The sequence below is a fragment of the Trichechus manatus genome, unplaced genomic scaffold (assembly GCF_000243295.1).
Source record: "Trichechus manatus latirostris isolate Lorelei unplaced genomic scaffold, TriManLat1.0 scaffold00194, whole genome shotgun sequence".
NCBI classification, from domain to species: Eukaryota; Metazoa; Chordata; class Mammalia; order Sirenia; family Trichechidae; genus Trichechus; species Trichechus manatus.
The window spans coordinates 1,713,683-1,731,184 of NW_004444130.1; the positions used below are offsets into that span (position 1 = coordinate 1,713,683).

The 17,502-nt window shown below is 39.7% G+C and overlaps 1 protein-coding gene across 1 annotated transcript in view; it reads left to right on the top strand.

Annotated features, from left to right (window-relative positions):
* HYDIN (HYDIN axonemal central pair apparatus protein) overlaps nucleotides 1-17,502 on the top strand; it is a 359,230-nt gene that overhangs the window by 104,981 nt on the left and 236,747 nt on the right. Inside the window, exons 11-15 of the mRNA XM_004387835.2 lie at nucleotides 4,639-4,706; nucleotides 7,842-8,077; nucleotides 10,459-10,559; nucleotides 13,907-14,042; nucleotides 16,275-16,439. Of these exons, the coding sequence (XP_004387892.1) occupies nucleotides 4,639-4,706; nucleotides 7,842-8,077; nucleotides 10,459-10,559; nucleotides 13,907-14,042; nucleotides 16,275-16,439 (706 nt within the window). The remainder of the gene's footprint in view (nucleotides 1-4,638; nucleotides 4,707-7,841; nucleotides 8,078-10,458; nucleotides 10,560-13,906; nucleotides 14,043-16,274; nucleotides 16,440-17,502) is intronic.

The following is a 17,502-nucleotide window of genomic DNA, read 5'->3' on the forward strand; positions in this document are numbered from 1 at the left end:
GATCCACACAGTCGAATGCCTTTGCATAGTCAATAAAACACAGCTAAACATCTTTCTGGTATTCTCTGCTTTCAGCCAGGATCCATCTGACATCAGCAGTTATGTCCCTCATTCCACATCCTCTTCTGAATCCGGCTTGAATTTCTAACATTCCCTGTTGGTGTACTGCTACAACTGCTTTTAAATGATCTTCAGCAAAATTTTACTTATTGTATGACATTAATGATATTGTTCAGTAATTTCCACATTCTGTTGGATCACCTTTCTTTGGAAGAGGAATAAATATAGATCTCCTCCAGTCGGTTGACCAGGTAGCTGTCTTCCAAGTTTCTTGGCATAGATGAATGAGCACTTTCAGCACTGCATCCCTTTGTTGAAACATCTTAATTGGTATTCCGTCAATTCCTGGAGCTTTGTTTTTTGCAAATGCCTTCAATGCAGTTTGGACTTCTTCCTGCAGTACCATTGGTTCTTGATCAGGTGCTACCTCCTGAAATCACTGAAGGCCAACCAAGTCTTTTTGGTATAGTGACTGTGTATTTCTTCCATTTTCTTTTGATACTTCCTGCATTATTCAGTATTTTGCCTGTAGAATCCTTCAATATTGCAATTCGAGGCTTGAATTTTTTCTTCAGTTCTTTCAGCTTGAGAAATGCCAAGCATGTGCTTCCCTTTTAGTTGTCTAACTCCAGGTTTTTGTACATGTCATTATGATACTTTATTTTGTCTTCTTGAGCCACCCTTTGAAATCTTCTGTTTAGCTCTTTTACTTCATCATTTCTTCCATTCAGTTTAGCTACTCAACATTCAAGAGCAAGTTTCTGAGTCTCTTCTATCATCCATTTTGGTCTTTTCTTTCTTTCTTGACTTTTTAATGACCTCTTGCTTTCTTCATATATGATGTCCTTGATGTCATTCCACAACTTATCTGGTCTTCAGTCATTAGTGTTCAATGCATCAAATCTATTTTTGAGATGGTCTCTAAATTCAGGTGGGATATACTCAAGGTCATACTTTAGCTCTCTCAGACTTGTTCTAATTTTTTTCAGCTTCAGCTTGAACTTGCATATGAGCAATTGATGATCTCTTTCTCAGTTGGCCCCTGGCCTTGTTCTGATTGATGATATTGAGCTTTTCCATTGTTTCTGTTCACAGTTGTAGTGGATTTTTTTCCTGTGTATTCCATCCTGTGGGGCCACGTGTATAGACACAGTTTATGTTGTTGAATTTGCAATGAAGAAGTTGTTGGTCTTGCAAAATTGTATCATAGGACCTCCAGCATCATTTGTATCACCAAGGCTGTATTTTCCAACTACGGATCCTTCTTCGTTTCCGACTTTTGCATTTCTCTGACCAGTAATTAACAATGCATCTCAACTGCATGTTTGGTCAATTTCAGGCTACAGAAGTTGGTAAAAATCTTCAGTTTCTTCATCCTTGGCCTTAGTGGTTGGTATGTAAATTTGAATAATAGTCGTATTAACTGGTTGTCCTTGTGGGCATATGGATATTATCCTATCACTAACAGCATTGTACTTCAGGATAGATCTTGAAATGTTGTTTTTGACAATGAACACAATACCATTCCTCTTCAGTTTGTCATTCCTGGCATAGCAGACCATATGATTGTCCAATTCAAAATGGACAATACCAGTCCATTTCAGCTCATTAATTCCTAAGATATCAATGTTAATGCATTCCATTTCATTTTTGACGATTTCCAATTTTCGTAGATTCATACTTTGTACATTACACGTTCCTATTATTAATGGATATTTGCAGCTGTTCTCATTTTGAGTCATGCCACATCAGCAAATGAAGGTCCCAAGAGCTTGACTCCATCCGTGTCATTAAGGTCGACTCTGCTTTGAGGAACAGCTCTTCCCCAGTCATATTTTGAGTGCCTTCCAACCTGAGGGGCTCGTGAAAACTGGCTGATTTTTTTCAGAAGACTGCCAGATCCTTTTTCCTAGTGTATCTTAGTCTGGAAGCCTAGCTGAAACCTGTCCACCATGAATGACCCTGCTGATATTTGAATACCAGCGGCATAGCTTTCAGCATCATAGCAACACATAAGCTACCACAGTACTACAAACTGACAGATGCTTGGGGAAGAGAAATACACTTGTGTAAATTTCTTTCCCCATTTTACTTCTTTAAAGCTCAGTGTTTCACCTGTCCACAAGTGTTCTAGCACTTCAAACCACAAATAATAATTTTGAAAACCTGGTAAATATCTATTTTCAAGAATTAATGTCTAGTCATAAATGGTGAAAATGTGTGTATAATGTATCATCTGTTCCCAGTTCCACAGGTTAACACTGACTTTACTTGAGGCTTTGTTGGGAACACTTTATTTGGCCCAAGAAATCTCCATAAGGTTAATATTATGGATTCTGGCATTTTGTTTGTTATTTTTTTATTGTCAGTTACTGTTTTTTCAATAGTACATAATTTTGACTAATAGTCCTTGAAATATCAGAAAAATGTAATATTTCCAGTGTTTCTATTTATTTATTTCTCCAGTTAAATGACACAGTCTTTTAAGTGACTCAATAACACTGTAAAATTGATGGGATTATTTTTTTAAATTACACAAGCAGCTTTTTTCCATTCTATTTTGACATCCATAATTTTATAAAGTTTTAACTATACCATAGGTTTATTTTTAATTCAACTCATTTTACTTAACATGTAATAATGCAATCATTTTACCTCATAGTCTTTAAAATGATAAATTTAACTGACCATTGTGTTGGTGTCTGGCACAGTCTTGACAGAGGCTGTCATAATATTCAGAGTCTCTGTTAAAATTAATCGAATTGTATCTAAGTCTAGATGTTATTATGCAGTCACAATTCCCACAGTTAAATGTGCCTTTGAACAAATGTGATTCATCTCTGATTCTTTCCATTTCTGTGCTGATTAAATGACTGCTTTGTGCAATTTTGTGAGCTTCTTTCCTACTTGCTTTAGACTTGTGCATTTCAGACACTTTTGATCTATTATTTTTGCCCCCAAAAGATTCTTTTAACAAATCAAGCATCTCACCTGTATGCTACCTTGACTTCACTCTCAACTGGATCCCAGTTCCTTGCTGAGTGACAGCCACTCCTTTTGAAACCACTTTAGATCATTAACACAAAATAGAATGGATGGTCATTCGAAAGTCTTTTGGAATTGAAGCTTGTTGCATTGAGCCTTTGCATTGATTGCTCCTCCCAGGCTTGCAACAGCCTCTCTCCACATTATGGTCAGATCTGTAGCAGCCGGAAACATCACCAGGGAACCAGTGCATTCAGTGCACTGTGAATACACCCACACCACCAACATCTGGAGCTTTGTGAATTAGGAGATTCATTTTTAGCATGTTTTCTGTGGTTCCATAACTTCTTAAAGCTTTGGCACACAGATGGGAGATTATTTCGTTTTTTACCTCTGGTCTAAATATTTTAAAAGACATAAATAGTGGAGAAAAATAATTACTCTGAAGATAAATGAGATTAAACAAATACTTGATGTATTAGTTTTCTGTTGCTGCTGTAACAAATTACCACAAACTTAGTAGCTAAAAAAAGGACAAATTTACTATTTTACAGTTCTAAAGATCAGAAGTTGGACACAGATATTCACTGGGCTAAAATCAAGATGTCAGCAGGGGCCATATTCCTTTCTGGAGGCTCTAGAGGAGAATCCATTTCCTTGCCTTTTCCGTCTAGGCTACCCACATTCTTTGGCTCCTGGTCCCCTTCCTCTATCTTCAAAGCCAGCAATGATGGGTGAAATCCTTCTCACATTACATCACTCTGATCTCCTCTTCTGTCTTCCTTTTCCACATTTAAGGACCCTTTTGATTACTTTGGTCCCACCTGGATAATGGAGGGTACTCTCCTTAAAGTCAGATAATTAGCAATCTTGATTCCACCTTCTACCTGAATTCATCTTTTCCATGTAACCTGACATATTCACAGGTTCCAGGGATATTCCAGGGATTGGAACTTGGACACCTGAAGTCAGTTAGAAGTTGTGGAATATCTCTATTATTTATTTTACAGTAATCACTCCAAGAGCATGAGGCTCTGCACTGAGAGAGAAATAAATCAACATTTAGAGCAAAGGGTCTGTAAAGGTCACCTAGTCCCATCGCCTGTTTTATACGTGAGGGAAAAAGACTGAGGCCTATAGAGGTAAAATGACTGGCCAAGATCACAGCTAGTTGGTAGCAGGAACTGGATTAAAACAGTTATTATGAAAGTATGGTCCAGGAATTACTGGTGTTATCAGAAGTCTTTGATGTGTATTAGATGATTAGACCTATAATTTTTATTTCTTGCCCAAGTTAATAAGTTTTTATGATATATGTCTCATCCGAAATAACATCATTTTGTGCCATTAGGTGAGATGGCTGCTCTGCCTTCCACCCCATTCATCCTTAGAATGGAGGGGGGAGGTAAGTTAACCACAGTATCTTTTGCCAAAACCCAGTGGCATCATCACAGGTCTTTAAGTCCTAGATTCTATAATTGATTTAATGCCAAATTATGGTTTTCAGTGCTTAGCTTCTTTCCGGTTCCTGTTTGTGACCCCGGATTCACTCGATTCTCTCCTCACTCCCTGAATTTGTATCCCTAATTCCAGAGGCTGTGTCATTGGACCTACCTTCCATTTTAATGTTCCTGCTCTGAATTTTGGTGATGTTTCCTTTGGTGAGTATCTTTTCATTTTAAATTAGAAATTGGGTGGAATTACTTTTCTGTCTAGGTGGGAGGAGGGAGGTTTGCAAAAAACTTCTCACTGTTTTTATTGGCAGTGTTAAGAGGGTCTAGAATTGTTCTTTCCTTCCTCTGTGGCAGTGGCATTTCAGTGCCATTTTCTAGTTTATATGTGAAAGTTGTAACTGTGTCCTGGGCACAAATAGCTGTCAGGCCGTGGCTGTCTCCCCCTCTTCCAGCAGTGAAACAACAGAGAGACTTACGCTTCACTCTACTCTCTGAACATTCTGGACATTCTACTTATATGCAGATTATTTGCCAGTCTGGCTGCAGAGAGATGAAAAGAAATTAGCATCTCTGACCAAAGGGTTATTAATTAAGGTAGTTTTCAAATTTAAAGTGAACTCAGTGGTAGGTTGATTCAGGTGTTCTGTCACTCCAAATTGAAGGCTCTGCTACATTTTTACATTGTCTTCTTACTCATTTACTTCCCTGAGCCAGCTTCCCCATGCTTGGTAAAGTAGAGGGTCAGCAAAAATAGAATGACCCTCAATGAGATAGACTGATACAGTGGCTGCAACAATGGACTCAAACACAGCAACGATTGTAAGGATGGCACAGGACAGGGCAGTGTTTCTTTCTATTGTACATATGATGAGTCGGAACCGACTCGACGACACCTAACAACAAGCTTCCCCAATAATAAAAATGATAACAACAGTAGCAGCAGTAGCTGCAGAAGCTCCCATTTTGTTCCAGTCACTGCTAAATGCATTACAACATTTAAACTTTTTAGCAATCCTGTGAGGTAGGTACTATTTAATATCCCATTTTAGAGATGGGAGACCTGGGCCTTGGAACAGTTAAATAACTAAGGTTACAGGATCACACCATCTTTTAACAAAATTGTAATTTTTCTTTTGCAGCCTTATGATCTTTAGCCACCAATTTTTTAAAGAAGTTTCCTAGGGGACTTTCTAGATCAGGTGAACATATACATATTGAATGAGAATTAAACCTCTTGAGAAGGTTTTGTCTTTTAAATTACTATGTAAAATACTGGGAGAAGTGTGAAGGTGCTTCTGTCCAAATGTATTATTAATTATTCCAAGAAAAGGCAAATAAACGCTGACTTTATATCTACTAGATGTTAAAGAGAGCAGCATGTAAGTTTACAACTGTAAAGCACTTGCTTTCAGGTGGAACTGTAGATAGAATAGTATCAGGATTTGGTGCAACCAGAAACCTAGGAAAAGCATTCGTATTAATGATCTTTCAGTCTTTAGCAAACCAATATCCCTCCCATTTAGGCTTCTTGACAACATGGGGTGTTCCACGTACTGGTAAAAGGAATTTTTCCAGACAGGAAGTTATAATTGACTTTATTCTATGAAAAACTTCTCGCTTCAAGGAAGTAGTCTGGGCAATGGTTTGGAAGATATGATCTGAGTCTTTGATCCATTCCCATAGTATGTATACCTTACATTAGTAGAGAATTTAGCCCATAAATGATCAGGTAAAATTAGGGTAAGGGATCTACAGTTTCAAGAGTCATTGTTGGGCAAGTTCAGAAAAGTCAAATGTAGCAAGTACATTATTATGAAACTGACTTTTTACCAGTTCCTCTGAAATTTCCAAGAATGACCCTTCAAGAGCACTTACTCTGACAGTTTCTTTTCCTTAAAAGGTTTCTGCCAAGTAGGATAAAGCACATGTCACTGCGTCGACTCCAACTCATTGCAACTACATGTATGTCAGAGTAGAACTGTGCTCTGTTTTTTGGAAGTAGATAGCCAGGCCTTTATTCTGAGGTACCTCTGGGTAGATTTGAACCTCCAGCCTTTCAGTTAGCAAGTGAATGCGTCAACTGTTTGCACCACCCAGGGAGTCCACCAAGTAGGACGGCAGGCATGATATCACAAAGGAAACATGAACATGTTTCTTCTGTTAGTCCTAATGTATCGACAAAGGCTCAGACATGGGGAGGAAAGCAGACTGATTCAAAATACCTACTGAAGTAACATAGTAATGACTTTGAGAGACTGATTGTATTTTAGTGCAACAGGGTTCAAGGAAGAAATAGTGGTGCTTGCATGCAGTAGAAATATTCATTTTTGTCTTCCTATGGTTATAGATAATTCTTGTTCTTGAAAGTGGTAGCATATAAAATGACCACATAGGTAACCCAAAAATAGAACTGAGTGTAGTGCTTGCCAGGCAAGGAAGATCCACATCTCTTAAGAAAGGAACATGAGTCTCAGTGAACTAAATGTAAGAGGGCTAGATATAACACGAAAAAGCAGCTTTGTCTAAGTGAGGTAAAAGTCTGTGTGTTGGTGTCTGGCTGGTTCAAAGGCAGATCGTAAAGTCGCCCTTGGGAGAAGCTATTACTCAATTTTGCGTCATTGACCCTGAGAGCATGATCTTCAGGCAGGTCCGGGATGAGTTATATAATGTCTTGGCAGACTCTGGGTCATACAGCGGACAAAACCATGCAAGCGTCTTCTTTCACACATTGGCAAATAAAAAGAGCAAGCATGATTCCATTTTTTGGAAAAAAAAAATCTCTATTTTCATGCAAAAAAAAAATGCAGAATATACTTGTGGAAGGCTACTCAGCAAACTGATAACAAAGGATACCTCTTGACAATTCAGGGGTTGGTTTTGTATCTACTGTTTGACCTGCCTCATAATAAATGCATGATAAATATTTATTGAATGAATGAATGAAAATGTATTTACTGATTGTGTGATTGAAAACAATATTTAGCGTGAGTTGGAATTAAGGAAATAGTGATGAACTGCATAAACAATTCATTCAAGAGGTTTGGTAGTTGCTAGGGGAGGTAGTATAGGAGGCTCTGGGGGTGCAAATGGTTAAATGCTTGACTACTAACTAGCTAAAAGGTTCTAACCCACCCAGAGGCACCTCGGAAGACAGGCCTGGTGATCTGCTTCCAAAAGATCATAGCCTTGAAAACCCTATAGAGCAGTTCTACTCTGCATACATGGGGTCACCATGAGTTGGAATTGACTAGACAGCAACTAACTACAACAGGGGAAGTCCTAGGGTCAAGGGAGGAGAACATTGTGGGTCTTTTATCTCTCACTTCCTATTTTGTTTTCTAGGGTTTCCTCACACCTTGATTTGTTCCCTCAATAATACCTCCTTGGTCCCCATGACCTTCAAACTGCGTGTCCCGGGGGATGGCCTTGGAAATAAAAGCATTTCAACTTGTGAGCAGAATTCAAACAATAAAAAAACATCTTGGAACAAGGAAGAAATACCAGCAGTGAAACCAAGAGAATTCACCGTCACACCTAGCTGTGGCACCATTCGCCCCCAGGGATTTGCTGCTATTCGGGTAAAGTTCAGAAACCCCCAGCACACATGACCAAGCTCTTGAACTCCCAAATAACTATTTGGACCATATCTAGGGTTTCCTCTGTTGTGCTCAGTGTCGTTGGAAGGGAGTGCCTGATAACTGATGTAGAAAAGGAAAAGTAGGCCTATAAGATTAAATAAATTAGGCAGCAAAAGAACCCAGATACGAATATGTTGGGCAAACAAATTCATACTGCACCAGTGGATTTACGTCAATCTAGATGCCTTGCTTTCACCAGAATATGGATTCTACTTATTTCTAGTGAAACCACTGCTCTATACCAACATACACCCCTCAGTCAGTACTAATATAAAAAGATGTAAGAACTCATTGAGAATTAGGTTCTCCTTTCCTTCAGACTCAAAAACTTTATACCAATCAATGTCCAGATTTATGCCACAGATGAAATCTGATTTATTCAGATTTTTAATGTGAGTCTGGGCTTCAAGGCCAACACAAATGTGATGTTGCTAACAGCGATTTATATTTAGGTCTACAGGAATAGTAGTGAGGAGGCTGTTCATTCACCCTTCTGTGCTCTGTCTGAAATCAGGGCAGGGGTGCTGTAGCTATGGCCTGGTGGTGACCCCAGCAAAATAATTTCCCAGTTAATTCAGTAAGGTTTTAGCTGTCTCCCTTCACTTATTTTTGCTTCTTCTAGTAGCTAGGTCTAGCAATATTGAAGGCTACAGTAAATTGAACCAATTTTGTACCCTCTGGAAAAGAAAAGGAGCCCTAGCAGCTCAGTGATTAAGAGCTCAGCTGCCAACCAAGAGGTCAGCAGTTCGAATCCACCAGCTGCTCCTTGGAAACCCTATGGGGCAGTTCTGCTCTGTTCTATAGGGTCGCTATGAGTCAGAATCGCAATGCAATGGCAACAGGTTTGGTTTTTGTTTTCTTTTGTTTTTTGGTTTGGGAAAGAAAAAAAAAAGATAAGAGTTCATAGCTAAGGCTGATAATTTTCTCTTTAGTCATTATCATTGAATAGTTATCTGACTATTGTTTTATCCCCAGAATTTATTTTAAATGTTTCATAACATCTCACCATGAATCTACTCATCCTAACTCCCTCTGGGTGTTCTCTGCTCTTCCATGGGCTTCTCCACAGGTCCAGTGAGGTTTGATATTATATATCATTATAACTTCCCAAAGTTGCTAAGTGTGACTTTCATGGTGAGAAGAGCTTCTGCAATGGAATTATTATTTTTTTACTTAGTAATATTCAGCCTTTATGTTACCTAGTTTTCCTTTTCTTTTTTTGCCTCTCCCAAATAGCACAGGAAGATTTATAGAAGACATAGCATCTCTCTAGCAGCTTTTGGCCAGAACCTCTTGCTTTTCTGCCTTCTAAACATAGAAAGAAATATGAACAACAAGAGGTTACAAGTGCATTGGGAATCTCTACGCTGGCGCAGCAGCTTCTCTCCAAATCTAACAAGTTTTCTTTCCAGATCAATGATTCCATCTTCACTTTATTTTTCCTTTATAATCAGAAAAGCTTTCTCCAAGCTTCTGCTTTCCCTCCTGATCTGTACTTTAACCAGGTCTGTGTTGACTCAGATTTGCATCCAGTGATTCCCTTTGCAACCTGAAAAAATTTTAATTAGTATCTGATACATAATTTATAGACAGAAAAGCCTTAACCCATGCCAGAAGCTGTTTTCTGGAATTACAAGTATCTCCTCCAGTACAAATCATTTTAAAGCAATTAAAAATTGTAACAAGGCTTTCAAAAGCCTAAATGTAAAATTTCACAACAGCAAATAAAAACTATGTTCTGGTCAGATATTGCCTTAGACAGACCTTTCTTTGGAGCTTACCAGTCTCTATTCTAATAATGAACACTTGGGGTCAGGGTTAGATTTTGAGTAAAACAAAGGCTATATAATTGATCTCCTAGTCCTTCTATTCAATTTTCTGGAAGTCAAGTGGTTATGTTCTTTTATTTTGCTATAAGATAAATTTAGCGGTAGTTTTTATCAGCATATTGAATGTTCTAATTCACATAGTACAAAGATGTTAGGAAACAATATAAATTGCAGTTATTGAAATTGGTTTGCTATTGCGTTTTTCCCTTCATGCAGGTACCTGGCTTCTTTGATACAACCTCCCCAGAAATGAGCAAGCCTATTGTACTAAAAGCTATTTAGTTTCTAAACTCGCCTTTAAAGAAACTCAGCATGCCCTCACCCCGAAATGTAACTTGTTCAACTAACAATGTAAAATGCTGTATGTCCAATAAAGCACTTAGAAATCACACTGATCTGTGTAGTCTTCCCCTGGCTCCTTTCTCTTCTGTGTACAAGAGAGAGCTGGCCTTTTTAGATGAGCAACTTTTCACCTTTTTTTTTTTTTTCCAGGTGACCTTATGCTCCAACACTGTGCAGAAATATGAACTGGCCCTGGTGGTAGACGTGGAGGGCATTGGAGAAGAGGTGCTGGCGCTCTTAATTACAGCAAGGTATCAGACTCACCTGCTTTCTCTCTTCTGGAGTCTCGGAGCCACCAGTAATAGGCTGCCTCTCCATAAGGCAGCAGCCTACCAACCAGTTCACATTAGATTTGTTCTGCATTCTTGGAAACAAGCTGAATCTGATAATGAAATGACAAAGCTTTAAAACAGCAAGCGTTACTAAAGCACTTTTGGTAGAGATAAGAGAAGGGGTGTATGTTTTGTTTTTGCTTTTGTTTTTTCTTTTTTGTACTTTAGATGAAAGTTCACAGAGCAAGTTAGTTTCTCATTAAATAATTAATACACATATTGTTTTGTGACATTGGTTGCCAACCCCACGACATGTCAACACTCCCCCCTTCTCGACCTTGGGTTCCCCATTGCCAGCTTTCCTGTCCCCTCCTGCCTTCTCATCCTTGCCCCTGGGCTGGTGTGCCCACTTAGTCTCATTTTATTTTATGGGCCTGTCTAATCTTTGGCTGAAGGGTAAACCTTAGGAGCAACTTCAGTACTGAGTTAAAAGGGTATCCAGGGGCCATACTCTCAGGGTTTCTGCAGTCTGTCAGACCAGGAAGTCTGGTCTTTTTTTGGGAGTTAAAATTTTGTTCTACATTTTTCTCTAGCTCTGTCCAGGACCCTCTATTGTGATCCTTGTGAAAGCAGTCGGTGGTGGTAGTCTGGCATCACCTAGTTGTACTGGACTCAGTCTGGTGGAGGCTGTGGTAGTTGTGGTCTATTAGTCTTTTGGACTAATCTTTCCCTTGTGTCTTTGGTTTTCTTCATTCTCCCTTGCTCCAGACAAGGTGGGACCAGTAGGGTGTCTTAGATGGCCGCTTACAAGCTTTTAAGACCCCAAATGCTACTCACCAAAGTAGGATTTTCTTTCTAAAGTATGTTATGCCAGTTGAGCTAGATGTCCCCCAAGACCTTGGTCCCCAGCCCTCAGCCCAGTAGTTCGGTCCCTCGGGAAGTTTGGGTGTGTCTATGAAGCTTCCATGACCTTCCCTTGGTCAAGTTGTGCTAACTTCCCCAGTATTGTGTACTGTCTTATTCTTCACCAAGGATGTATGTGTTTTACAGAGTGTTAAGAATAATAGTGCTCTTTAATGAGTCTAACTTTCAGAGTATGTAACAGAGAAGTTTTAGCAGGAAGAGGTAAGCAGTTGCAGGTTCTTATTTTGATCTTTAAATATAGTACCCCAGAGTCATGCAGCAGGGAGATGTAGTGAGCTCTCAGTCCCTATCGGGGATGATCTGTTAGCAAAAGATCCTGCTCCCAGATGCTGTCACTATGACTTGAATTGCAGGAAGTGAGTGGGCCCCCAAAATGAGACTCATCTCTAACAATGTAAACTCCTCAGAACCATCACCATTTCTCTTTTTTTTTTTTGTAGAGCTAGCAATGGACTTGTTAAAGAGTCAGACTAAAACCATGGCTCTGTCGTTTATTGACTGTGTCTCCCTGACTAAGTTAAAGAGGCTTTCTGAGGATGGTGATGAGGGTGGTGGTATTATCTACTGATGGTAACAGTGATCCCAAATAACATCCTGGGGCCACACTCTTCCCAAAGCAAACAATGTCCATATCTGGACTGTAGAGTATGTATATGAAAATTCTGTCTATGGGACACAGGGAAAATGACAGTAAAATTCTGATAATGCTAATATGTCAATCCTTAGAATTTAGGTCTCCCATGAATCTCATGAAGACGTACCTTAAAGAAGGTGCAGATGTGCTGGTTGGTAGGGAGATAATAGCTAGTACCATTTCATGTGCCTTAGGCTTGGATGAGGTCAGATAGCAGCCCTAAAAGATCTTTGATTAGGGTTCCCTTTACCCAGAGGGAACCCCAGTGACTTGCCACTTAGTATTACTTCCAAAGACCTCACTGATTTGTGTGTGTGCGTGTGTGTGTTTAAAAATAGCAAAAACTCTTTCATCTGGTTCTCTGTATACCCAAGTTTGCCTTTTTGTGTAGTCTTTCATTCTTTTTTCCATGTGAGTTTATTCTCATATTTTTTGGGTCTTTCCCCCTACAGCTATCAATTGGAAATCCTGAATTAAAAAAAAAAAAAAAAATAGGTTTTTAGAGTCTGTGAGTTTCCTACCAATATATACCCTGTGACCCAAATCAAATACTATAAACCCTCTCAGGCACAGCATTTTGGGCAGTAAAAGGGTAGCTTTAAGAAAGTTATTGGGTCAACCAGCAACTTTCGTTCTAGCTGAAAGTAGACCCTTCAACCCATGCTAAATGGGAAATGCAAACTTTGGGGTTGAAGAGAGACTCTTTCATGTCATTACTTTTGATGTAATCTGGAGGAACTGCTTGCTGACTCTCAATAGAAGAGTAGCTTTCAGAATTTGCATCCTAAAGTAGCTCTCCCCAAAGAGTGAGCAGTGGCAGCTTGCTGTGCCCCTTACTAGACTGCTTCCTACTGAGCACTCATACGTTGCTGTACTACACCCTTTCTTTACGTTATCTCCTGTATTTCCCATGACAACCCTAAGAGTGTTATTACCTTCATTTTGCGTATGAGGAAAATGGAACTCAAAGAGGGAAAGTAACTTGTCCAGGGTCACACAGGTTGTACTTAGTGACACCAGCATTTGAACCTGGCTCTGTCTAGTTGAAAAGTCAGTGCTTTTAACCATTGCACACTGTATCATGACAATGTAGGAGGGCAGGTTACACATTGAGAGTCACAGCCACAAAATAAAACCGAAGTCACCAATAATAAACCAGCTTTACACACAGGGATTCATTTGTTCCCTTCCCTGTCCTCCCACAGTACCCCCTCAGTATTAAGAGCCACTGTCACAGTGCCAGTTCTGGGGTGAGCAGCTGCCTGTGTCTTTTCATCCAAGACAGCTGTTCTGCATAGGAATTAGAATTATTACCATTATTTAGATGGTGTGAACTATTGCTAGTCCTTGGGGGTCTTTCTGAGTGGTCCAAAGTGGCACAGCTACTTAGGACCCCATGCTGGTGGCACTGGCCCTGTTTGACATGGGAACAGATCCACTACCCTAAGGAACTTGCACCATGGGGACCCCTTGCCAAAGGAAGGCCAAATACAAAAACAACAACAACAATGGAAATATTAGTCATTACCCACAGAAGACAGCTGTTTAAGGAGTCTTGCTTCTAGTCCTTTTTTTTTTATTAAAGAGTGGTGACTGGGGGCTAAGGGAGAGGGGTGACAGGGGAGAAGATTTGAAAATGATTAATGTAGTTATTCGAGAAAAACGACTATGTGACAATGATAAATGTGTTTAATTTGGGACTCTGCGTTCTCTATATGTAATCAAGCTCTCTATCCTTTTGAATTGTTAAATGGTCTCCTTCAAGCAGGTGTGTTGTACCTACCCTCCATCTGGTTAATACAGAGGTGGACTTTGGGCGCTGCTTCCTGAAGTACCCATATGAGAAAACGCTCCAGCTTGTCAATAATGATGACCTCCCAGGAAGCTACGAAGTTCTGCCTCAGGTAAGTTACTTTATCTTTTGTCAGGGTTAATTTTTCAACAGTTGGAGTCACTTGATGAGAAAGAGAAATTCTCCTAAAGAGCCATATTCCTGAACACATGACCTTATGTGATTCTGCTTTTTAACCCTCGGATAGTCTTGGGATGTTATACAACCACAGCTGGATTGCCATCTGCATGCATGAGCAGCTGCCAACAGTTGTTCATTTCCCAGGGAAATTGCCCTTGATAAAGAAGCAAAAGGGTTGATTAAGCCAACATCTAAAAGTTACACCTGCAGATAATTGCCTGGGAGTTAACCGTGCATGGAGAATGAGGTAGAGCTAGGAGTGTTCACTTATGTCCACAGCTGTGACTTGAACAGCATCACTGAGATACAGTGATGCAATATTTATCAGTGGACTTGTGGGACCAGAAGGCTAGAAGAATGAGGTAAGAGGAATTGTACCTTAATGTTTTATGAAATTTGTCTGTCTGTATGCCACAACACCTAGCTAGTTAGGGAGACTAAAAAGTTAAGCAAGTATAGATGAAAGATTCAAAGAGATCTGTACAGATGAGAGTAATGGAAGTTACTAATGAGATGCAGTTTACCAAGAGTGTATTTTGGTTTATAACTCAGTTATAAGTGCAGTACTCTAATAATAATTCATTCCATAAAATCAAATGGAGGTTTTATGTGGCTACAAGTTCAATATGAGTTAAAAGAGCAGTACAGGGGCCCCAGGAGGCCACAGAACAGATATAGGTTCAACTAAAGTAAGGACATAACGACCAGTCAAAGCACAGCCAGAACTTTGTCTTCAGATCTTGTCATTGTGCTTTTTGTTTTAAATGAGAACTTGACAAAAATCAATCATGTTCAGAGTAACCAGAACGGTGATCTGTTCATCTGGAAATTCAAGTCACATGAGCAGCAAATGCAAACCCCACCCCCTGTGGGATCATTATTGTTGTTGTTGTTGCATAAAAGCTAGTAATATGCTGTAGAACAGGGTGCTGAGGAGCACACGTTGGTAAGTACTGAACTACATTCATTCATTCATTCCCCCATTTAAAAAGCATGTATTTATATATGTACATGAATGTTCATAACAGCACTATTCACAATAGCCAAAGATGGAAACAACCTTGATGTTCATCTGCTGATGAATGGATAATCAAAATGTGGTATGTCCATACGATGAAATATTATTCGGCCATAAAAAGGAATGAAATACTGATACAACATGGATGAACCTTGAAAATATTATGCTAAATGAAAAAAGCCAGTCATAAAAGACCATATAGTGTATGATTCCATTTATATGAAATATCCGGAATAGTTAAATCCGTAGCGAGAATGCAGATTGGTGGTTGCCAGGGGCTGGGGGGAGGGAGGAATACAGAGAAACTGCTTAGTGGGTATTAGGTTTCCTTTTGGGGTGATAATGTTCCGGAACTAGATGGAGGTAGAAGTTGCACAACATTGTGAATGTGCTAAGTACCACTGAATTATTCACTTTAAAATGGTTGATTTTATGTTAGATGACTCTCACCTCAATTAAAAAAATGTATTCAACATCTACTTTGGGCCAGTAAGTGGGCATGTAGGGAGGAGAGGCCCAGTCATGCCCCAAGAAGTTGACAGCCCCTGGAAGATAGACAAATAGACAGTTGCAATGCTGCACAGTGTGTGCTGTGGAAAAGGACTGCATGGGATGCTCCCTGGGGACAGAGGAAAAGCCCCCACCCCAGAGCCCTGGAGATACCTGGGTGGGAGCAGGGTAATTGAAGATGAGTGTGCCAGGTAGGTTGAAACAGCGTTCCAGGAAGGGTAACCACATGTGTAAAGGGTTGGAGGTGGGAAGCAGTGTAATGTGTTCAGGAAATACCGGGCCTCTATTGATGGAAGGCTAAGGAATGGGGGGGGTGGTCGGGGGGAGAGGTGGGAATAAAGTGTGAAGGAATTCCGTAGTGGGAAGCTATTGTCTTGAACTAATTCATGTTGTGGATACTTTATACATGTTGCTATGTTGTGAACTTTGGGTTTGGGACCTTATGCACTCTCCATTTAACCAAACTTTCTTCTGGCTGAATTGGAGTGCTCATCCCTATTTTCTTGTTTGAACAGTGATGCCTTTCTAAAGAACCTCCTTAGACTCAGGACAACACTTGCTTCAAAATAACTTAATGTATTTATTTCATACCATGCCTTGGGCTTGATTATCCCTTGGGATTTTCTCTTCCACCAGGTATATGAGGATGTACCTGCTGTTCTTCTTTCAAGCCCCAGCCCCTGTGGGGTCATCCCTCCCCACAGCATTGTGGACATACCTCTGGCCCTGGAGACCCAGGTCACTGGAGAATACAAGTCCATAGTCTACATCTCCACCTTTGGGAGCCAGGACCCTCCTATGGTGAGAGCCACATTTTCAGAATTGCAGTTGAAATTGCTGTCCTTCTTGTGAAACATATCAAGCTTCTTCATTTAAGGCACATGTCATATTTGCACATCCTCCAGTTTGTAGTTCCAGTTTTACATTTTCATTCTGCAATGGTCAAATACTAATGCAGTGTTATTTAGGCAATCGATTTGCTGATACATATGAAAGTAGAGATGTTTTATGGCAATTTTTCTTAAACCTAGTTGAGTATCAGGTGTATCCCCTCTGAGGGGAAGGGACCAGCCCATCTGTTTTTTTTAAACCATCTCCTTGGGTGTTTCTGGTACAAAACTGGGTTTGGTGTCCCTAGTTTGTAGCATGTGGTCTGTCAAATCTGTTTCACATGACTGCTCACCAGGTCTCTTTTTCTGTATACTGACTGGACTTATAGCCTAAATTAACCTACTTAAGCTATTAGGAGAAATAGTCTCTCTCCAAGTGAACTAAGAGGGATCATGGAAGGCTCTCTGCAGCTTGAGCTGGATTGAAGAATGAATCTGGAATACTGCAGGAGTTTGCCCAAGAATGTATGTATCTCTAGACCTTTGGTTTACTTGGAAGCAGGGTGATGACAGCTCATATTTGCTTGAATTTATTGATTTTTTAGAGAGTTTAATAAACTAGTATCTTCATTTATTTCTGCTCTGATCTTTATTATTTCCTTTTTTCTAGTGACTGTGGACTTTTTTGCTGTTCTCTTTCTGTTTGTTGGAGTTCTGTAGTTAATGTTTTGATTTTGTCCCTTTCTTCTTTTTTGATGTGTGTATCTATTGCTATAAATTGTCCTCTGAGGACTGCCTTTGCTGTGTCCCAAAGGTTTTGCTATGATGTGTTTTCATTCTCATTTAGTTCTAGGAATTTTTTGATTCGATCTCTGATTTCTTCTATTACCCAGTGATGTGTAAGCAGGGTGTTATTCAGTTTACATGTAACTGATTTTTTTTTTCTTTGCTCTTCCTGCTGTTAACTTCTACCGTGATGGCGTTGTGGTCAGAGAAGATACTTTGTATTATCTCAACGTTTTGGATCTTGTTGA